This window comes from Tyto alba, unplaced genomic scaffold (genome assembly GCF_018691265.1).
Source record: "Tyto alba isolate M040663 unplaced genomic scaffold, T.alba_DEE_v4.0 Super-Scaffold_16, whole genome shotgun sequence".
Taxonomy (NCBI): domain Eukaryota; kingdom Metazoa; phylum Chordata; class Aves; order Strigiformes; family Tytonidae; genus Tyto; species Tyto alba.
In genome coordinates this window covers 12,673,396-12,697,069 of record NW_024881278.1, presented here as the reverse complement: position 1 = coordinate 12,697,069, position 23,674 = coordinate 12,673,396, and the positions used below count along the sequence as shown (strand labels likewise).

At 38.4% G+C, this 23,674-nt stretch overlaps 1 protein-coding gene across 2 annotated transcripts in view; it reads left to right on the top strand.

The window, feature by feature from the left end:
* The window catches only part of ALK (ALK receptor tyrosine kinase), a 322,024-nt gene that overhangs the window by 200,984 nt on the left and 97,366 nt on the right, over positions 1-23,674 (top strand). For both annotated transcript variants that reach the window (XM_032989384.2, XM_042789515.1), the window contains exon 5: positions 11,213-11,340. In XM_032989384.2, the coding sequence (XP_032845275.2) occupies positions 11,213-11,340 (128 nt within the window). The remainder of the gene's footprint in view (positions 1-11,212; positions 11,341-23,674) is intronic.

The following is a 23,674-nucleotide window of genomic DNA, read 5'->3' as shown; positions in this document are numbered from 1 at the left end:
AAAGTTGAGTCATTGTCCTGGTTTTGGCTGGGATACAGTTAATTTTTGTTCTTAGCAGCTAGAAGAGTGCTGTTTTGGATTCAGTGTGGGATTTGGTATGAGAAGAATGCTGATAGTACACTGACATTTTCAGTTGTTGCTGAGATTTCAAGGACTCTCCAACTCCCCATGTCCTGCCCGTGCACAGGTGTACAAGAAGCTGGGAGGGAGCACAGCCAGAGCACCAGACCCAAACTGGCCACTGAAATATTCCATATCATGTAACATCATGCTCAGTATATAAAGGAGGGGTGGCTGGGAAGAAGGGAGCTCTCTCTCACTTCTGGGATTGCGGTTGCAGCATCTTGGTATTTCAGGATTGCTAGCCAGGAGCAGGCTGGATATCAGTCAGCAGGTAGTGGGCAATCGCCTTGTTCATTGCCCGTTTGTACTTTCTAGTATTGTTATTGCAAATATTGTCTATTTTATTACAAGTATTAAACTGTGTTTATCTCAATTTACGAGCCTCCCTTTACCCCTCCCATTCCCTCCCCATACCCTGGGCAGGGGGAGGGTGAGTGAGTGGCTGCATGGTGTTTGGCTGCCGGCCGCGTTTAAACCACAAGAGTCACACAATTCAAAGGCCCCCTTCCCCAACAGGGTAACTACTGTTATGATACTTGCTACATAGGCAATAATGGACACAACCTTTCTGCACTTCAAGCCTCATTTTTTCCTATTCAGATCATTCCTAATGTATTGTTTCTTTCAAAAGTCTGTCTGAAGGAAGCAAATTAAATTGGAAGAGGAAGTTGTTAATCGGGAAATATATCTTTCATCTTCACCCCTGCAATTTCTTTTCATGCTACCCCTCACATTGCTTATGTATAGACATCTTCTGTACTGTAGACTTCTATGGAAGACATTTCACTTCCATTTATTTTGCACCAGATATGGCACACCCTATACCCAATGCAATTGTATGCCTACTTCTGTGTTTCAGCCAAACACTGAATAGCTGAAGTTATGGGAAAGGCAGCGTTTGCTGAGGATTATCTGCCAGCCTTTCTGGTTTCTGAGAATCTCTGAAATCCAGTCGGGCTATTTTTTTCTAACCAGACAGCTTTTGATGGGGTTGGATCTGATGAATGGGTTTTAGAAGCCTCTTACAGGAGGTTAGGGACTGTCTTATAGTGGGTGGGAATGACTGGAGTAGATGTTCTGTAAATCCTTCTGAACCTTATGATCTAATCAGTGCTTCATCTAGTCCTTAATCTTTCTTTGGATATATTGATACCTTATTTTGAAGTCTAGGTTATTAAAGCTACTAGATAATTGCAACATATCCCTAAAGGATACAGAGGTAAGCACAGCTGTTCTCGTAAGTAAAGCCTTCCCTCTCATCCACTCTTTCAGCCTTTGAACTTAAATTCTTTCATGGTTTTTATTCTACCATATAGATGGTGAGCAGGCACAATATTCGTACTTCCCTTTAGCTGTGTCATGAAAAGCCATTGCTGAGTGCTGAGGTAAAATTCCCAGTTTAATTGGTCTCCCAGACATGGCTATTGAGAACTCAGTTACTTCAGAATATGTTGCCACTACTTTTCTCTTTGAAAAGTCACCCTGTCTTTCTGAAGCCTTGACTGTACTTGACTATAATTAACATTAGATTATTTTTTACTTTCAATATTTAAATACAAAATGAAAACTACTCTTTGGCACACCTAAGCAGAGCTGTACATTGGGTTGAAAGGATGGAATTTCCTTCTGATCCTCAAAGACAATTAAGTTACTCCCCGAAGCATGAAATTTAATTACCCTCATCAGAAGCAGCATGATGCAGTAGATTAGGACACAGGAGTAAGAATCAGAAATTTTTATCTCTGATCCTAGTTCTGCCATCTAGTTATTGACTAAATGAGTCATGTAACCTTCCTGTGCCTCCTTTTCACCCACCTGAAAAATGAGGTGTTTGATATCTTTGCTAAGGGGCTGAGGTCTGTATAAGCATCTAAAGATGTAATGGTTTGTATGAATACTAAGTGTTCCTGGGATTGCCTTGGCTTAGATGCTGCCAGCACTTATTGCAATTTGGTTTCATACAGTGAAATCTCATTTTTTGGCAGTGTTGGTTTCATTAAAGGAAGTGTAATCAAGCTTATATGCAAATAGGGAGAGGACTGCAAGAGGAGGTGACACTAAAGAGCCATTGTGCATCAGAAGAGTATGCTGAGCTGTTGTTCTTTTCACAGCAGTTTTGATGCTACATCTCAGTTATGATTATTAATTGTAACATCCCAGGAGTGGCTACAACTGTGTACTTCCCAAGAAGTGGAACAAAGTTCCACCTTACATGGTTTAACTGGGGAACAGAAAGGAAAGTTCAGTGCCAGATGAACATATTCCTTTGGGCAAGTTGTTTAGCTATACTGTATTTGCAATTGCAGTAGTCTCTTACTGGAGTGATTAGTCATGTCATGTCAGTGGGGAGCTCCCATGAAAAACTCAGAACTGTCTATTGGATATGATGAAGTGGCTAATTAAAACAATTTGTTCTGTTGTTTAAAAAAACAACAATGCTTTCTCACATCTCAGCCCCACTTGGCCAACAGAGCTTTTGAGTAGATGAATGTCTCAGCATGCCTGTAGCATGTAGCTAAGTTTACATTTCAGAATGGTCGGTAACAAAAATAATCCTGTAAGTATCTGGATTACTCTTTCCACAGATATTTTAAAAAGGAAAACTGAACTACTAATAACCCTGCCATTTAGCAAGTTACGTTCCAGTGTAAAAGTACCAGATTACTGTGTTGGAAAGACGTTTGCCCTCCACCATACAGCATAATTTCATTGTCTGTCTTTGAATTTCTCTGCAGTTCCTGTGCTCTTTCTTCCAGGGCCTCTGTCTGTATTAAATTCCATTAAAAGATTCTCATTTGTAAGCACAAGAATTAGATTTAATTGTGAGGCTGCAATTCTTCAGTTGCTTACCTGATTCAATTCTTTACAGTACTCAAATGTAAGTCTTCAAATTTTCAGAGCAGGGAATTTACTTTAGCCAGGTTAGTGAAGCAAAATGTTTGTAACAGTGATTTTTCTAAGAGACTCTCAGGAAATACATACAAAAATATTAATATTTTTAACTCGATGGAAGTTAACAGGAAAATATTTTTCTGTAGGATTTATCTCCTGCCATTTTAGTAAATTTTCCCATGTAGAGTAGTTGTTTTGTGGTCTTGTATCACGCTCTAAATATAGGAGGAGATTTTATTACCAATGAAATTCTAGTGGCTTAATTGCAAACTTTGATTGTTATTCAAGAATAAATATAACATAAAAATATCCTTTATGGGCTACTTGTGTAGCCTGAAACCTAGAGCAATTTTTGCCCTATTGTAATATCTCCCTGATGGTACAATTCTCTTCAGAGTAGCTGTGCGAAGGATCCCAGCATTGTGATCCTAAAAGGAGGGTAGAGTTAGCTTCCTTCCCAGCACATGTGGGATGGTATCATTGTAGTCTGGAGCCAAAATCTTGTTGGTCTCCTGTTCTAGGCACAGTAATTGCACACTGTGTCTGACTCATTCATCAAACCTAGCAGAATCACAGAGCATTTTGTTGGGGTGGGGGTGTGTGTGTGTGTATTGCTAGTTTTATCTAAAAATCATTAAAAGAGTAAAAGGAAATAAAATAATTACAATTATTTAATCTCTTATATGGCAAAATTTTTGTGAAGCCATTTTTTAAAGGCATTTTGAGGGAAGGACAGGGAAGCATTCTTGGAACCAGTCACAGTGATGTTAAAGGTCTGATCTAATGACACTAATAAAGGTCTTAACTGTATTTAACCTATTGCTAACAGTTACATCTTGCTTATGCAAAAGGCCATAGAAAAGGGTAGAAAGACAGCTGGCATTAAATCAATAGAATAAAATGTATGCCATTTTTCTTTCTCTTATTCAGTAGAATGATCGGTGAGCACAAGAGTTTGTGTTGTAAACTTTCTGCCTTGCACATCAAGAATTATCTCCTTTAATGCTAAATAATCTCTTGCATTAATATACAGTAACTTTATTCATTGCTATTTTAGAAGATAGGTCCTTTTCAAAACTATATCGTCATGCATCAAATTCAGGCCCTGATGTCTTTTAAGTAATTTTAAGATCAGCAAGCTGAAATTAATTTAAAGTTGATAATTAAAAGTAATTTCAAGACAGTGTATTGTATTGTTTGAACTCATGAGAAAAGAGTTTACAAAGCCTCCTATGGGTCATTTTATTTTTTACTCCTACCATCTCTTAGAATTGTATTGGCATCTTCTTCAAAATATTTTTTTAATTTTCTGTTTGCTGCAGCCTGAAAAGGTCTAGTCTGGTTCTTCCTTTGTGCAGTGCCCATTAACTGCTGAAGCAAAAGAAAGTCTGGAGCAGTATGGAGGCAAGATTAAAAGCTGTTATAAACTCTTGTATAATTATGCAATGGTATGCAGGATGGAGAAAGTTACGTTCTTTCACCAATTCATATAGTAAAGGGGAAAAATTCTCTTTTGGAGTCCTACTGATAATTTTTAATTTTGCCTTTAACACGGTTTCATTCTCAAAAATCAGCTTCTAAATTTTTCACTACCTTTACTGTGCCACAGGTGGCTTTTGATGTGAAATACTCTGATGCAGATGCTGTTATTGCTATTTAATTTTGTAATTCCCAAAAGTTCGCTGAACCTTTAACCAAAAAGATAAAACTAAGTTCTTGCCAAGATACACTGCATTTTCCTCCCAGGCATACCATGGTAAGTGTTGGCAACAATAGGAGTATTTTAGATGAGACAGAACCTGGACCTGGAGAAATAAAATCACACTGTAACTCAACTTAGGTATGAAGAGTCTGTTAAATTCCCCAATATTTTTCTGTGGTGAGTGGAGATGAGAGAGCAAAACACAGCCTGAATTTAGAGAGCTTTTTTCTTAAGGAAAGCAGATAGTTCACAGTTCTTGTCTTCCCTCAACCTCCCATTAATAGCTGCTGGGAGCACATGAGCTGAATCATGCCCAGGAGGGGCCATGCAGCTCTTCACTATCCACAGCACAGTTAAGTGCATTTAGCCCTTGTTTACTATATATAAGGCAATAGGATTTAAGGGCCAGTTCTTTGGGGTTTTGCTAATTGTTTCTATATTCTTTTCATATGTTGAAGACTCACTTTCAAATTGCCCCCTAAATGTGAGAAAGCAGTGGCTTTATCAGAGCCAGGCTGGGACAGTGTTCTGGGGGAAACTTAATGTATGCCTAGGGGCCAGTGCAAACCAACAGTGCACAGTACTGAAGACACAGGTATCAGTCTGGCTGATGGCACAGAAATTAATTCTACTTTCCAGATGTAGATGGATGTCTGGGGAATGGTCACAAAGGTGATTGCTGTACATGGGATGTCAAGACTGAAGTCAAAAGCTTGCTGGAACCAAGCATTTTGAAACCACTCTTTAGCAGAATAAAAGAGCACTCATTGAGCATGTGTGTGTTAATTGGATTCAAAATTATTTATCCATAAAGATGGACAAATGCAGGATGCAAGTGTTCTGGCTTCAAATTTTACTTGAGAGTTCTAGCACGTTTTTTGAATTCACTTCCTGTAAGAGAGCATCCTGACTTGTACTTGGAATTAATCAGTGCTGGCATTACCCAGAGGAGCATGCAAAATGGCATCTAAAGCATTAGTGTATTGATTAGAATTAATCAGGAATGTGTTCTTCCTGAAGCCATATGAACAACCAAAGAGTGTCTAAACTTGAAATATCTCTCAGAAATAAGTTTCCATGAAAACTGGTTTATAGCTTCTGGAACTGAGTAACTACATGTGAAATAGAAGCAGGGGAGCAAAACCTGGTACCTGGCAAACTGAGTCATGGATGAGAGGTTTAAGAAAGGTTAGGTGACAGAGAAGTACTTTGGCTTATTCAGGATCTGAAACCTAACCCTTGCAAGGCTGTGCGAGGCCCGAGGGAATTTGTAGCATACCTTCGTGTTTAAGGAGAGTGAATGAGTATACAGAAAGTTGGTTGAAAATTCAGCCCTTGTACTGTGTTACGGTTCTGTCAGCAGCATTTTCTGTTTTAGAGAAGATCAATACAGCCTTGTAAGAGAAGTTCTGGGTGTCGCCCAGGCTTTCTTTAAGCAACACATTCTCGCTAGACAATATATCCAGGTCTGAACTCATCTAGAGTCTGAAAATATTTGGATCTAGGATTTTGAGCTGCTCTGTCACTGAAGACCACGTGTTATTAGTTTCTGTCTAAATCTGTATATATTGCAGATTCTAAAAATCTGAGCCAACTTCTTTCATGATGTAACTTCAGTGAAGGTTCTGTTGGGTGGATCTAGCCTGCTGTATCAAGACACTGAACAGTGCCTAAACAATACAATATAGTGTGTTCCTTTACAGCATAAAAGATTAAATTAAGGTGTTAAACTGTGGTCTTTTTTTTTTATTGCTTGAGGCAATATCTAGAGAGATGATCATGGTTATTATGGCCAATGTTGTGGTAGAAATAGGTTTTTATGTTGAAGGCTATGCAGAGATGATAGCTATGTGCACGGTAACTGATGCCTTTGTCCTTGCAGTTGTCAGCTTACCAGTCTGATTCATCTCTCTGTAGAGTGCTTGGAGGTTATACAGAGGATAACAGGAGCAGTCTGTTATCTGCTGCATTTTGCTTTTGGAACCTAATTTTCACAGAATTGCAGAATGGTAGAGGTTGGAAGGAACGTCTGAGAATGACTACTCAAACTTCCCTGCTTGATGCTAGAGCAGGTTTCCCAGAGCCATATCCAGTCAGGTTTTGAATGTATCCAATGATGGAGACTCTAAGATTTCTGGACAACTTGTTCCAGTGTTCAATCACCCTTAGAATAAGCAAGTTTTCTCTTTTGTTTAAATGGAATTTCTTGTCTTTCAATCCAAGCAAATGTGCCTTGTGTTTGCCTGTTGTCCTTTCATTGGATACCACTGTCCGATTCTGTCTTCTTTCCATCCTCCCATAACATATAAACATTGATAAGATCCTTCCTGCACCTTCTCTTCTCCAGGCTAAACAATCCACATTTTCTCAGCCTCTTCTTGTATGTTGGATGCTCTAGTTCGTTAATCATCTCTGTGGCTTTTTCTGGACTCACTTCAGTAAGTCCATGTCTTTCTTGTGCTGGAAAGTCCAGCACTGGACCCAGTACTCCAGATGTGTCTTCCCAGCACTGAGTAGAGGGCAACAATCACCCTTTGGATCTGCTGTTCTCGGTGCAGCCCAGGAAACTATTGGCATCCCTTGTCGTTGAGGACACATTGCTAGCTTATGTTCAGCATGTTGTCCATGAGGACCTGCAAGTCGTCTCCTGCAGAGCTGCTTTCCGGCCTGTGCTGCTGCGTGAGGTTGTTCCTCCCCAGCAGCAAGCACTTTGCATTTCCCTTCATTGAACTTCATGAGGTTCCCATCGGCCCAAATTTCCAGCCTGCCAAGGCAGCCCAACAATCCTGTGTATGAGTCGCTCCTCCCAGACTGGCTGGAAACTTACTGATAGTGCAGCCTATTACATTATCCAGGTCATCAATGAAGAGAGAAATCATTATTGGCCCCACTGTTGGCCCAGAGGTATGCCACTAGTGACTGGCCTCCAGCTGGACTTTGTACCACTGATCATAACCCTCTAAGCCTGGCAGTTCAGCCAGTTTTCAGTCCACCTCACTGTCCAGTTAAATAGTCTGTACTTCCATCAGTTTGTCAGTGAGAATGGGATGGGAGACAGCATTGAAAACCTTACTAAAGTCAAGATAAGCACTATTCACTGCTCCGCTCATCCACCAAGCCGGTTATCTCAGCATGACAAGCTATCAGGTTGGTTAAGCATGATTTCAGTATGAGGTGGTTTCACCTGTGGTTTTTTACCCCATCTATCTCAAAAGATGACTGAAGTAGCTTTTCTGTTACCTTGCTAAAATGCTTTCTGAAATTAGATTTGTAACATATAGGCCGCTAATAGAAATTTAATAAAGCTACTACTAATTAACATATAATGCATATCAGTTATGCTGAAGTAGATCTTGCTCCTGTCAGGCAGCCTGTAGTACAGGATCTGCAAATGAGCATGTGTCTGTTAAATACAAGGTGTTGTATGGACAGGTCTGGAGATCAGAGTCCCTATTCTGCCACGGAATGATGGCAGAATCAACACCCATCTGAATTTGCCCACAGGTCTCTCTGCTGACCCAGTAGCTATTTTTAGTGTCCCTGATAAATCCACCAGTTAGTGTCATCTTTAGCTCATTTATTTTCATGTCTCTGAAGAAAGAAGCTGATACTTGGAATTTCTATTCACATGAATCTCTGAATCTCAGACAACATATTGTAGGCATTTGTACCACAAAATATGAATATATTTTGTAATGAATCTGGACTTGAGTGAGTCTGCCTTTTCCAGTCTTGCATTGCGGTGATATAAAATACCTGCTTGGCAACAGCTCTGGGAGTTAATAAAGTTTCTGTGGTAAACTATGAGAGGCCTGAGAATTTCAAACTAAAGTTATTGCACCAGTAACTCAGAAAAGCAATTCCTAAAACTCCTGGCACATTTATCCAGAGGGTGAGCAGTAGCACAGAAATGGAAATCACTGTTGAGAGCCACTGCGTACTTGGAATTAAAATCTATCAGTCTTCTGAAGCTGAGGAGAACGATTTTCATGACATACAGATGCTTCTGTATTTCATAACCAAAATTAAATCTAGGGTTGTTTTTTTACTCTATTTGTAGGGAAATTCATATCTTCTAATTCCTATAATATACCTAACTTGAGATAACATCAAAAGAATAACGCACACAGAAGCTAGGTGTTTAAAATGCTCTCAATGCTTTATTTTATTTAATTCCAGTAAAAGCAGATTTATCTATTTGGGGGAAGGGGATAGAAAAGGATCAAGGATGACAACATCCCCTTCTCAGGTAGGAGCCTCTAGCACAGAAGTTGGAAGAGATGTGGAAATGAAAATTACCAAAGTAACCAAAAAATGAAACTTAGCAGTCTAGTTTCACTCTTCTTGCTGGAAAAGGAAGGAGGAAGAAACCTAGTAAATCATTAAAAAGCAGCATTTGCTTTTCTGAGTTGCAAGTTGAACTGCATTAGCTGTCAGCAGGGTCTTTATGCAGCCCTTGCTTAGGACTTTTCTTTAAGTCCTTAACATACCTGTTGGCAGCTTCCTTGCCTGCTGGGAATTTTGTCCAGTTCAGCAAAGTGTAATGACAGTGTTGTATCCCTGATGAGATAAACAGTGTGTCTGCCTCTCCAGGGGAAAAAGAGGCAAAAAAAAGTCTCCTAGCTGGTAGCAGTATAGGGTCTGTGATTTGGGATTGATCCATGCTTGTGGCAGGCACAAGTGATGCTTGGTTGGTGCAAATGTCATACACATATGTTGTTATATTTCTTTTCGCAAGCGTGTCTTAACTTGGTAACTTTTGTGCCAAATTTTGGCATACCTCTGGAGAAGGAGCTTCTTGTTATGGATGCCAGATAAGCTTTGTAGTTTCTTTTGTTCAGAACATCTGTTCCAGTGGATTTCCTTCCCCAAGAAAAATGTTTTCTTGTGCAAGGCCCATGTACACGCACAAACCCATCCAGCAGGGTGTGATGAGGGTACTTGATGAGGAAACATTTTTGTAAGAGCAATGAAAAATGTGTTGCCATCCTCAAAAAATGCTTAATATTGGTGTTTGAAACCAACTTAAGGAAACACAGTAAATTTTTGTTCTCATCTTCAAAAATTGCAGCTGGAACCGCAAGGAACATTTCCTCATAGGCTTTATTAGACCTCTGTTGTCTTGTTTGGCTCTAGCTGACCAGTTAAAGTATGTTACAAAGAGATCTTTTTTCCTTGGTGCTGCATTCTTCCTGTAACAGAAGAGAAATGTGAAAAAGTGGATTAGTAATGACTGAGTGGCTTTACAGAATCTCTTGTCTCTGATCATGTTTATGGTTAGTGAGCAGGCACTGAATAAACTGGGGTGAAATGGGTGATGGGCTCTGTATCACTGCTGAAGTTACATACGCCTCTTGGGAAGCAGCCCTTCACTAACGGTGTCAACGAGTGGTTTTACTGGCAGCCTGTGCTAAAGGATGAAAGGTTAAATGATTCAGAGTATGTTATAATACAAATATTTTATTCCTTAGTGTTTTCCTTGCAGATCAGAATTACAGTCTGTTGGGGAAAAGACAGATGCCTATATTTTTACTGTCTACATTTAGACATGTCTTGCAGGACACAGAACATTTGAAAGTTAAATCAGAGGGTGAGGTGTAAGATCTGAGGGTCTAGGAGTAGTTCTTGTGCTGCCTGGCAAGGTGTTTCAGGTGGAGCAACAGACGCAGATGATCAGGGGGGAGAAGGTGGACCTTAAAGACAGCCAGGTCTTGAAGTCTTCTAGCATCTCAGAGTGTAAATTAAGCTCATACAGACTTTTTGTTCTCATTTACTCTTGGCAACAAGCAGACTAAGTTGAAACACTCTTGGAGTGTGGATGTTAGTCTCCAAGGTTGCTAATCCAGTTCCTTAGTTTCTTGATTTACTTGATGGGTCTCTTTGTTTGTTTGGGGGGTGGAAGGAAGGGAAGTGCAAGGAGGAGAAATGGCATGTTTTAATTGTAGTGCTTCATGCACATGTAGGCGTTCCAGCCAGTTCCATTAGGAGCAAAGCGTGTCACCCCTACCAGCAACGCAGTGCTGGGAATCACAGCTACTGTGCAAGCCCTGGAGACTGGCTTATTGTCTGAGTGACTAAGAGACGTTGCTGGTGAGAAGCAGGAGTGATATTTAGAAGGGGTGTGCATGTACACTACAGATTTCTCAACTTGCTTTGCAAAGAAAGTTAGGCTTCTTTTAAACATCAGGCAGACATCTGTGAGAAATATGTAAGCACAGAAGTATGACAGATGAGAGCAATAAGCTACTATTTAGCTGGGTTTTCCACATCTTAGCTGAGTGGAAATCGTGGTGCTTAGAAGCTTGCTTTTGCAAAATCCATGTGGGGAAAGGCCCTGATCTTGGGGCACCATGAGCGGAGTGAGGGCTGGGATATGAGGCACAGTATGACTAGCCACATGTGGAACTGCTGCTTTAGGAGATTTAAGCCTTGTAAAGTAGCCTTTCTTACCACTCTTCTCCTTTCTTCTTTCCTCTCGCTGTATAATGAGACCAGATGGGTGTTGCTTCAAAGGAGAGTTGGACATCTAGAGAAACCATTTCGGATCTCACTGGAGTATGTTGCTACTGGGAACAAGAGCATAGCAGCTGTGGATTCCTTTGCAATGAAGAACTGCAGTACAGGTAATGTAGAGTATTTTATTGCTTCTAGCTCATAGTCTTTTGATGCTTTTTTGGAGAGGAACATGATTTCTGTCTGTTACAGAACCTTCACAGAGTGAGAGCTTCTCATCAAATCAATCATTTAAATAAAAAAACAAAGGTCCCTTCCAGGGGAGAATTTTTTAATGTTGTCTTAGAACTTCTTAACTTCTTCAAGGAAACAAGTTTGGGTTTTTTGTTTTCTCTTTGGAAATAATTTCTAGGAAAATTTCATTTTGGGAGAACCAAAGTAGAATTTATCCTGGCTTGCCAGATGCCTGTCCTGACAACTTCACTTTCTGCAGCAGCAAATAGGACAGATGAATGGTTCCCAGACATATAGCTTGCAACTCGTCTTTTTGATGTTCCTGATAACAAATTTCAGGGTTGTTTTTTTAAACAACTGTGGAAAACTCAATTCCAATAAAGTATGCCTTTCTTTGGCAATGTTCCAAAGCAGTTATTGCTGAGTAACCCGTAACAGCTCAATGTAGTGTATGGAATTTTAACAGTGGTCAACCTTGATGAGGGTTATTTTTTTAAATACAAGCTCCATTATCAATTCAAGTACGTCAGTTTAGTGCTTCATGCCAGAAGCAGCTGCATTTTAGTTCTACTAGCTTTATGGAGCTTGTGAATCATACTGAAATCTTTAGGTGTCACGTCAGTGAATATTATTACTTTATAGCACTTAACACATTACCTTTTGTCCATTTTATTTATTTGGAATACTGCTGAGTTGAGCTGCGTGTCCTTCTTTTCAACCTGCCTAAAACAAGGGAATCTGCTGGAGAATAAATTATTTTGGTTATTTACATTGCTCTCCACAAAGGCCAGTTGTGTTAAGGGGTTTATTGCACTGTCCGTACATAAAGGTGATCTCCAAGCTCCACCAAGGAACAGCCTGACATTGTGTTGAAAGCGCAAGGCATGTTTAAACAGAATGCACCTGATCTGCTGCTGATGTACAGAGTGCATCTTGGTATCTCTCTAAGGCTGAAAATAAAGTATTTCAACTCTCCAGAACAAAAATGGGAATGAGATAGAAGGCATTTAAATCCACAGTGCTTTGTGAATTCATTGCAGCAAATTTTATGACAGACTACGGGAGATATTCCACTCCCATGAAGGTACATGAATTCTTCTCTTGGGAATGCTTGAAGGAGAGTGGTAGGTGACGGACGGTCAGCTGAGTGCGAGGATAACGTTGGCTGAGTGAGCTCATGCCAACACTGGGCACTGTTCTGCAGATGACAGATGTCAGTTGCTGAGGCTATTAAGATATACTGTGAGCAAAAGAAGGAACAAATCTCCCATTTCGTCTATAGATTTGTAGCAACTGGGTACTGCCCTGCTCTGCTTACAGGACATGGTGTGTGAATACCACCAGGGAATAAAACCACTTTGTCTTTTTTCAGTTGGTTAAAACCGCTAAGCCTTTTGCACACAGCGGAAAATGTGGCACTGTGTCCTTTTACAAGAAAGAAGGTGGTGATGAGCAGCCGAGGGTGGCACCTTAGGCTTGGAGAAAATAGGGAAAGCAATAAGGAAAGATTAATCTGAATCTAATTTTTCTATAGCTGTTAGAAGCCTTTGGGCAGCTTAGCTACTTGGATATTTGATGTCACTGAAGCACCTAAAACATTGGTGAATTGGGGAAAGAAACATCTCAGAAACAGTAACAAGCCTCCAGCCTAATTTTTCTAAGCCTTTTGAAGACCATATACACAGTTTAAAAACAGAGACACCTAGACAATCTTAGGAAATTAGGCTACCATTTCCATAGGTAGATACAGTTTTGGATCTGAATTAGATGCCAACAGGGCCTTGAAGAAGGTAGAAGTTTGAGGTTGGGATTTGTTTTTGAGCATTGGGAATTCAATTTTTTGAGTTCTTTAATCATGGAAAAGATGGGGGTTTTATTGCATGTGAACTGAAAAAAAATAACAGCCTCTTTGGGATTGAATGGAGAATTAAAATAAAAAAAAATCAGATGCTGGTAAAATTCTTAATTTTTTTTTTAATTCTGAATTTAAGAATTCTAGATTCATATCCCATCTAACTAAAAATTGTTGAGTGGAAACATAACTGTCATTGCAATGTCTTAATTGTGCTTCATATTTCCCTTTCTTCATTCAACAGTGCCGCAGATTAGAAAATCAAAGTGATTTGTCATTTGAATATCTTCACATTTCCCAATTCCCGTCATATAATCAGTCTTGATTGGGTTAGTTTGATAGGAAAAATGCAAAGCCCTTATAGATTGAGGGGTTTCATTCATTTTTGTATTGTTGTGTTGGTTTTTTTAGTTGTATTTTGGGTTTTGGGTTTTTTTTTTTTTTTTGGAAGGGGGTGGGTGTTGTTTTTTTAGAATGTTCAGGATTGGCCAAAACTGTATTTGGTGCAAATAGATTGCTGTAGTTAATCACCACTGTCCTTCTCATGCACTCCATCCTTTAGCTTTAATTCTTGAAGGGCTTTTTAATACTTGACATGTGCTAAGTGCTTTTTTTTTTACAGAAAGTTTTCCTGAACCATAGGATTAGATTCCGATCAGAAAGCCCCTACAGTCAATAGAAAGGCTGCTTGGACTTCTATAGGTTTTGGATCAGGACAGTTAACAGGTAGCATTGCCCATTATCCTACAGCCAATTGACTTTCAATTACTGTCTTAAATGTGAAGCAGATTGTGTTTGTCAGTGTGTAGAGCCTAAACTATTGATTTTCTGATTTTCTTTCTTACAACTTACTATTTAAATAAGTGCAGTATCTAAAGGAGGAAAAAAAAATTACAAATTGCAGAAAAGCAATATATTAATTTGATAATGTCAGTTAAGAGTTTCTTCCTTCTACAAGTAAAGTAATTGGTACAGTGGCATTTTATAGTTGATGGTAATTTCTAGTAATAAAAATAGAGTTCATTTCCTAAGTAATGTATTGACTTATTAATGATATTTAATGGGTTTCTTACTGATTTTTTTATTGCAGTTGTAAATTAATTAATTTGCTAACTTATTTCCAGAAGTCTTAATTAAAGTGCATAATAGTAAACACAAGTAAATGACAAGACATTGTTTTGCTTAGGAGTGTTCGATTTACCAATTCTAAGTAACTTTCTAAGTAAGGGGCATGGAGATCAAATGCTTCTAAAACCTGGTAAAGGTTTAATGATGCTCCAAGGCTGTTAAAAGCAGTTATTTCAGACACTCAGCCTGTCCAAGAGGAAGCACTTAGCTTTCAAGTTTTCAAGCTCAGTAAGCAACATAAAAAACATATTTATTTTGTAGAGGGTAGAGACTGTGTGTTGTTGATTAAGTTAATGCTTCTGTCCACTCAGCAATAGCTTTTTTCACAAATACTGAAAGTACACAGAAATACACTCATTGCCTTCAGAGCTGGTAAGAAGTTAGTCCTGTAATGATCTCATGGTTATAATACATATGCAGATTTCTGAAATTTGAAGTTAAGGTTGTACTAAAAGCAAAATCCTTGATCCAAAGCAGAGGACCTCTTGAGAAGGGAAGGATTTTCAAGACCTGAAGGTGATTTTACGGGAAAACGAGATAGTGAGGGAAGAGTAAGGATATGAACTTGCAACATGTATGAAGAAATATGAGCAACTGCCAGATAGAATTTTTCATTATTCTGTTTGATAAATAGTCTAGCAACAGATTTATGAATACACTGCAGGAAATCAATAAGGGCTTTCTCCAAACAGGATTACTTACGTATCTGAATCATTACTAAAATGATGATTTTGTGTATTCAGACAAAACTTGAATATGTATCATTTCAGTTTTCCCACGTATGCTCACTTTCTGCAGTTTGTCTTATGAATTAATTTGCTGACAGGATGTTGTGGTTAACTGAACTTAATGAAATATCAGTGAGCCCCTTTTCAAAATGAGTTCTTGATGCTTCCTACTGGAAAATTGCCTAGAAATGTTAACCTCTTCCAAACCAAGAACTGAAATAATATTAGTGTAGCCGATAGAGTCGTAGAACAGCCCAGGTTGGAAGGGACCTCAGAAGATCATCTGGTCCAACTTTTCATGGGAAAGGGAACGTAGGTGAGATTATTCAGCACTCTGAACAGCTGCATCTTGAAAACCTCCAGTGATGGGGACTTCACCACGTCCCCAGGGAGGTTGTTCCAGTGATTGTTTCTTTCACTGTAAAAAATTTAAACATGGGTTTCTAATTGAAGTTTTGCATGACAGACAGCTAATTTAGATGTTAATAATTAATTCATCAAAAATTTTGTATAACTTCTAAGTAAGTTTCACTTGAGTAAAATTGCAAGATGTTTACAGAAGATCTATGAAGCAACTAACTTAATTGTGTCAATATGTTTCTATTAATAATTTGATTAGTTGTAATTATGGGATAGTGGACAGAAGACATGTACCTTCAGTGGAATCAGCCCTGTCATCTTATATTGTCTGGAGATCTACCACTGCCTAGAAATTCAGGGGAACAGGTGAACAGAACAATAAGCAGTCAGTATTGTGCCAGTATTATAAAACTGAAAAAAAAGAGACATGATTTATTAAAAAAAAAAAAAAGTAGTAGTCTTACATTTCAGAAGTAGTTGTCTCTATTTGTGGTTTAGGACCAACATTTACCATAACACTTACTTGGCCTAATCAGGTCATCTTTGTGTTAAGGAATCTGAAGAGTTCTCTTTGGCATTAATGCCACAGTTAAACATCTTACCAAGCCAGATGATAGATCAAGAGTTAATTGAAGTAAATGGGAATTATTCATTATGTTTGGATTAAGTTCTGAATATCCTTCATTTTAAAAAAACAAAACAAAACAAAACAACATCTTAGGCAGATTGGCTGCATTTTCCTTGGAGTAGCCTGTGCCATTCATACAGTTCCATTGAGCTGGTTTTCCTGCGGATCTCATTTTGCTAAGTAGGCATTTGAAAAAGCTTTACTATTTTAAGAACATTTCCCTCCAAATGCTTTGGCAACCACCTTTCTCCCCATTTACCTCTGCTCCTCCATGAGGTACAATTGATTATTCTGACTTCAGATCGTGTGCCAAAAACTATCTCTAACCTACTAGTGGTTTAATCCTGTAGGGATCTTGTGTTGGGAAAAAACTACTTTACAGATGAGTGTGGTGGCTGTAGTGAAGTTAAATCATTTTTAGCTAATTCCAAAGTGAAAATTATTTCACTTGTGCTTTGTGCCCATTTAAGTAAACTACATTTAATGCACTTGTTCTGGGGCTTATCTTTGTTTTCATTTTTCATTTTCATCTTTTTTAAATTAAGTTGTAATAATGCTAGGAATAGAAAATTAAGCAAATTTGGTCTTAATATTGTTTCTAGGAAAAGCATAGTAACTCAATTAGTGGTAGAGTAGCTTCTCACAGTAATGAATTAGTGATTATGCATTTCTCTTGCTGACTGTGAACACCTACTTCTTGTGAAGCCAAATTTAGACAGTGATGGTTATGTTAAATAATTTAATCTATTTAGAACATTAGTGTACTCACCAAAGGGTGGGGGGAAGGGAAGGGCAGATAGTGAAATGAACCTGAATATCTAGAGCATTTGATTTTCATAGGTCAGTCATGACAGTATGTTGTTGAATGGGACCTAGTGTTCTGTTGTTTTATTATTAATCAACTGATGATATATATATATATTTTTTTTTAATGTGAGGGGAGAGGTAAAAAGAAATGTTTTAGATGGTGTAATAATGCTCATAAAACTGGTCTTTTAAATTGATGCATTCATCCAGAAGATGGAGAGGCTAGAATCTACCACAGCAGGATCGAATGTGGGTGTTTCTTAGACATAGTTACTGTCTTACCAAAGTGGGCAGGTTCGTCTGCTTAATTCAAAAAAGGTTAGGTGATTTGGGTTAAGAAGCAGAATTGAGAAATCTCAGCCTTTAAAGTCCAAAGCTTTACTAATCAAAAAAGAAGGGCCTTGCTCATAAGAGGTACTGAAAACTGCTTGAGAGACACTGTTCCCCCTCAGATGTTGGCAGTTGTGGGTCTTAAGTACTTTTTAACACCTTGAAGAATTGGCCAATACATTATCTTTTTAATGCTGTATATGATTTTTATCCTGACCTTCTCCCTTAATTAAGGCTTATTTCAACAGGGGAGCCGTTGATTCAGTGAAAGAAAATGAACTCTGTAATCTGCTTTCCCCAAATTGAACTTATTTTTATTACTATTAATTGCTGCCACTTAGTTCTTGTGATGTTTTAACTGCTTGGATTTATTGAAACAATCATAGGATTCACTATTATCACTTGAGAAATAGGGAGGACAATGATAATTTATGGATGACCCAATGATTTTAAACCAGTATTACTCCAGATTCAAAGATTTATGCAAGCAGATTCCATTGTGTAAGTGGATGACAGTCTATCCCTTTTTCTCTTCATAATAAACCCCTACATTTTCAAAAGACTGCTAGCCTGTAATAGAGGGCAGGCAGAACCTTGATTTTGCTAAAACAAAGTCAGGGGTAGTTTTGCTCTGAGTTTTGTTTTGTGTAGATCCATGAAGTTCCCTGTTAGCTGTAGGAAAGGTTTTTGATTTAAACAGGACTGATGTTTGAAGATGTTAAGACCTGGCTATACAACTTGATTCAAGTTTGTGAAGAATTACAGTGGTCTTTGAGAAGAGGTGAGAGACAGCAGGGAAGCTTAGAAAGTTAGAACAGAAGAGGGAGATGATCAAGCAAAAAGGATAGGAGTCAGACTGTATGAGCAAAAGAATAAACGAAAGAGGGAGAGATGAGGAAAGGAGACATGGCGATGAACCAATAACACTGAAAACAAATGACAGGTTATCACAGAGGAATAATTGGTCTAGATAGTGGAAATGATTAAAGAGATTGACCAGTTAGAAGGTGATTGGAATAAACATTTACAATCCAATTAATTAACTAAAACAATCAAACTTAATCAGATAGCCACTCAATCAGCCAGACTGAACTAACTACATAGATAATCTATTGAACAGACAAAGAAACCAAGTGAGACTGAGGGAAATTCAGTGAATTGTGAAAATTAAATGAAATGCAAAAGGAATAATCAATTAACATTTAAAGTTATCGAATGCAAAGATAAATATGGGGGATGTTCAGGTGGAAGCTAATCCCTTTTTCTGGCATGACTAACCAGAGCCTGAGGGGCATTGATGAGCAAAATAATTTTTGGGAGATGAAGAACAGGAATGCGGAGAAGATAGGACAAGAAGGAAGGAATATTTTCTGTGTGCTTCCATGTTGTAGAACACAAAATAATGCCAGTAGCAATAACCTTATTTTTTTAAAAGCCTGAGTAAGTGCAATGAATAACAATGATGGATTCTGAGGTACCACTGCTCTGTAGTGGTGCAACACATGCAAGATTGAGAAAAAGTATAATTCTTCCTCTTTCTTTACCACAATGAGGAGTTCTTTAGATTTTGGCTCAGGGCACTTCTATACTTCAGGGCTTATATTCTGAAGTATTCAAGTACAGATTGCTTTCTGTGTCTGAGAGTTCTCATTGCAAATCTGCCCCAGTCTTGCTGTAAGACCCTGTCCAGCTCTTTCCTTTTCTTGTCCAAAACTTTCTTCTTTCTGCTTCAGGGACCACTGCTTGCTTTGTCCTGCTGTTCTGTTTCTGCATGGTCTACTGCAGCCAGCTTTCTCAGCAAACCAATTGCTGCACCAATCCACAGACATTGTTTAATAATTCTACACTGTATCTATGGGAGAGGTGTGGCTCACTGGTGCCAGCAGTGATGGATACAGAGTAGACTCTGCAATAGAACTGAAACCAAAAAGCCTTGACCTTGTAATTCCAAATCAAATCCATAATACATAAATAGAAATGCCAACTCACTAAACCCAACGCATTGATTTTTCCCTGAAAAATTTAAGAATCTGTAACGAGGGACCAAAGTTTTCTGAAAAGGAGCTCATACCCTTTCAACAAATGAGACTCCTTTGTGCTGTATTTGGAAGCTCACAACCAGTAGCTGCACATCAGAATCTCAGTCAGGATCATTAAACCTGTATGTTGCGATTCTTTTACTTTGAACTAATGAAAATGTGGGGAAAGAGATGAACTTTCAAAAGCTGCCAAGTGACTTAGGAGCACAAATTAATGGGAACCATGCTCCTTTAGTCCCTCAGGAGTTTTCAGAAATGCCATCATTACTGAACTGCACTGAGGCATGCCTTCCACCTGTGAGGATGAGAAAGGACAGAGTGTGCACAGTGCTTCCATGGAGGCAGTTTTATGGAGTATCTCCATAAATGAGGCGTAGAGGGCTTTTATGAATCGAGCCTTTGAAAGCCCTGCTAGTAAGGGATATTGATCCAGAAGTTACACACGGGTGGCAAGATCTTAAATGACCAGTTAGGTTTTATTACATGAAAGAAATCCTAATACTTTTTTTTCCCCCTTCTTTAAATGATTGCCAGCTGAAATGCTGAAGTTTTGAACAACTGGGAGGTTGTAAGCACTTAAATGAGTCAGCTGGATTCTGGGTCCAATTCCAGATTGAAGTGTATTGTTCATGGGGCATGATTGATGGAGTATCAGCAAATCTGTAAGCAAAATATGAGGTTTGGAAATGTTTTTTAGATCTACAATGAAATATAATTTAGTTAACTCTTACAGAAAGATTTATCATGTTCCAAAAATAATATCAGTGGTGGATTTTTATTTGATGTGAATAGAGAGGAATAAAGCAACTATTTTGATACTTACAACTTTGAAGAGTAATCTTCGAAGGGCAATCTGTCTGGTACTGTGAGATGATATGTTGTGGCATACTGGGATCTAAGCTGTTTTGGTTGATTTGCATGAGCCACAATCTAGAGTAAATGATTTTGCAGCAGTGAATATTCCATGCACTTAAGCTTAAATTATGTACTGGATTTTTAAGACGCCATTTAGAGCTATAAGCAACAGCTGCATAAATCCAGCATTATGTTATACAGCACAAAAAACCCAAATAATATGAAAAGGATAAAATTTCAATATTTCTGTAATATTATCAGTGTTGCTATTGATTTATAGAAAGTCACTGTTGACTCTAAGCACCTCATGGAATAGCAGTGCATGTACATGTGTTTATGAACATACGTTAATGAAACCATAACAAAAAGAAAGCAATCACTCTAAGGTCAGAAACACTAAGTGTAAAGTTTTGGCAGCAGTATTAACTCATCAGGCACTTTTATTGTACACATCAGTAACAGAACAGTAGTAAAGTGACTCACCTGCCTACAAAAATTGAGGAGTGGCTTAGACAGCAAAGTAACAGAAGTATTTACTACATGTGAGCTATTTCCTCAAGTAAAGAAAGTGTGTAACTTTGAGGTTACTTGGGTGGAGCTTCTGCTAGTGAAAGTTGTAAAGCACATTGCATGTCATTCCGTTAATTGTTGGAGCTTCCACTATGTTCATCAGCTGAAGATATGTCCCCATATATTTATCAAAGCTTTTGAAGAAGGAGGAGGCTAACAAGAGGTTTGATAGGAACATCACTGATTTGGACTAAAGTTTCGTAGTTGTTGCTGGGCTCTTCACAGCCAACAGAAGAGTTTGGTTTGGAAAACAGAAGAGTGAGGTTTAAGTTACAGGTTCTTTCATTGTAGGTAAACGAGCCTGGAGCTGAGGCTTAGTGTTTGCAATGATACATGTTGCTATAAAGTTACATGTTTTAAAAAAAATTGATTGCAAAATACATTTTCTACAAAGTATATTTTCTAAAACTATAACATACAACTGATTAAGACAAATGCAAAATGCAAAATAACCTTTTCTATCATGTGTTGGAAGAAAGTTCTACTCCAAGAGATGTTTGACCTGGTCATCTTTGCGCAGTGGTCTTCCATGCTTACAGTGTTTGTCTTCTGTTTTCTTCTAATTTCATCTTTGGAGCACCTCCAACTTCCTCTGCTCCCAAGTGAAAACAGGCAATTTCTTTCGTTTGGACAAGCCTCTTACTCCTCTTTCCCTTTAGTCGTAAAACATTCCTGCCTATCTAATCTCATCATGAAACCTTTAGGGCAATTATTACTCCATTATAAGTTTGTATTGTAGCAAGTAGTCTTCATCTTAATTGTTGATTTGTAAAACGTGGGCTAATTTGCAACTTCATGTAGCTCCCTTTAAATTATAATAAATGTGCTTTTACTAGCTTCCTCTTTTACTAGCAGTACCAGACATCAGCAGTGTCTCTAATGCATTACAATTGTCTTTTTCAAGGATAATAGCAGTCAGAGCATTCTCTGGTTCATGTTATTTTTTGATTTTTTTCAAGTAAACAGTGCATTCTTTTCCTGGACAATTAGGGTTATTGCTGAAATGAAACCGAAGTGTCATGACCAGGCAGGATGCCACCAAATGGAAGTCAGTTGTGCAAAATTACTCTTTCTACACTGCAAGCCCACAGTGATACTGTTCTGTAAATACTACAGAGTAGTTTATTGCTGTTTCCATTTATTCATATTGCTACACCATCTCAGAGCAGTATTTACTGATGAGTCTGGTCTGTGCCTGTGCACTGAGTATAAGCAAAGGAAAAAGGAGTTTGGTTGTGAATTCCTTAGCACAAGTACGAAGACAAGTGGCAACAGATGAATAAAAATGACCAGAGCCCTTTGGCTGGGCCACAGTAAGTGAGCATTAGATTAACTGACACCTGGGATGGAATTAGTTGGGAGGAAGTAGAAACAATTTTAAATATCCCTTTCATCAATCTTAGAAATGAGAGAGAAGTAGTGAGTGAATGGAATCTGGCCATCTGTGGCAGCAGCAATAGCCAGCAGTTTGCCAGTGCATCTCTAACAAGTTTAAGTAAAGGGATTTGACTGATGAAACAGGAAAGAGTAGACTTGCTGTCAGCTTTGAGTTTTTAGTTAATGCTAGGCATTGCCTAAGCTGCAACTGTGTTGGTATAATTGAGCACTATCTCTGGGGACTCCTCTTTAGAAAACTGCACTTGTTCCAGAAGTTACTCAGGCAGAGATCTTGGTCGTGGCAGAGCTTCCCTGTTTGCTTAAGGAATCTTGCTGTACTTATGTGGGTTTTACCAAGTGCCAAGTGCTCGTAAAGAGTGCATAGGAAAGGCATTAGATGAAATGAAGACAGTTTCTTTTCCAGTTTACAAAGCCAAGGCAATGGACTTGTCCCTTTCTCCTTATTTCTTTGTCTTAATAGTGTACAGGAGACCTCTTTTTTTAACACATCTACATTCTGCTGACGCTGGCTGCTTTTTTTAGAATTTGAACAAAGGCCAGAAAATATTTCAGTGGATAGGAGACACAAAAATTCTTCTCCTAAACTCCAACTTGCAAAGCTAATTCCTAAGCAGTTCAGCACAATTTTCAGTCTAGACATCAACTGAACTGTCAGGGAATAAAATCTGTATAATAAACCAGTCATCTAATTCACAACATCATGAGATTCAATCTCCCTAGGCAAGATTTAGTTCAGACATTCAGATGCTTTGTTGTGTGAAGTTAGACAAGATGGTATTCATCTTTTGTGACTTCAGCTATCTGAAAGTTAGGCATCATGTCAAAGCTAGTCTCTGGGGTCCCTCTGTAGTCAACAGAGAGAAAAAGAGGCACTTCAGAGAGCAATTCATTCCACCTTTAACATCATAGCATCATCAGAGTGTCAGAAAGGGGACAATGCTTTGCTTGAAGAATTGTAGCCTGGAATTTTGAACAGAACTATCCTTTTAAAGCCAGCGGGTACTTTAATACCTGTAATCTATAAAGTCTGCCCACCCATTCCTTACTTTCGAATGAATAGTGTCAGGCAAGGAGTCTTTAACAAACGGATTCTCTATTGAACATTCTCAACGCTCACTGGTTAGCATGCTAGATAAATCATTTTATAGTAATTATTTTGCAGGAGTTTATTCAGACTCTGTTAGGATAAACCCTCAAAAAAATTAAACGGCTGTTGAGTGTAAGATTAATAGTGCTACCCAGGAATATTTTACAATGCCAGCATTACCAAAGCAAGCTTCATTCTTGCAGCTTTGACAGGATGCTTCCAGTCAGACCTAGAAGCCTCTCTGCACTAAAAACAAAAACACCAGCTGTTCTGGGAAACCTATATAAGTTATAAACTAGAAATCAGCCCTGGGTTTTTACCCTCTGTAAATACCAAAAAAAAAAAAAAAAAAAACAACCAACAAACCCACTCTTTCACACAGAAGAACATTCAGATATAGAAGTGGTTTGTCAAAAATAAAGTGGTTGTTGTTAGAAACAGAGCTACAGCCAAGAGCCTTCTAATGGAGCCCTGTAGATCATATTGCT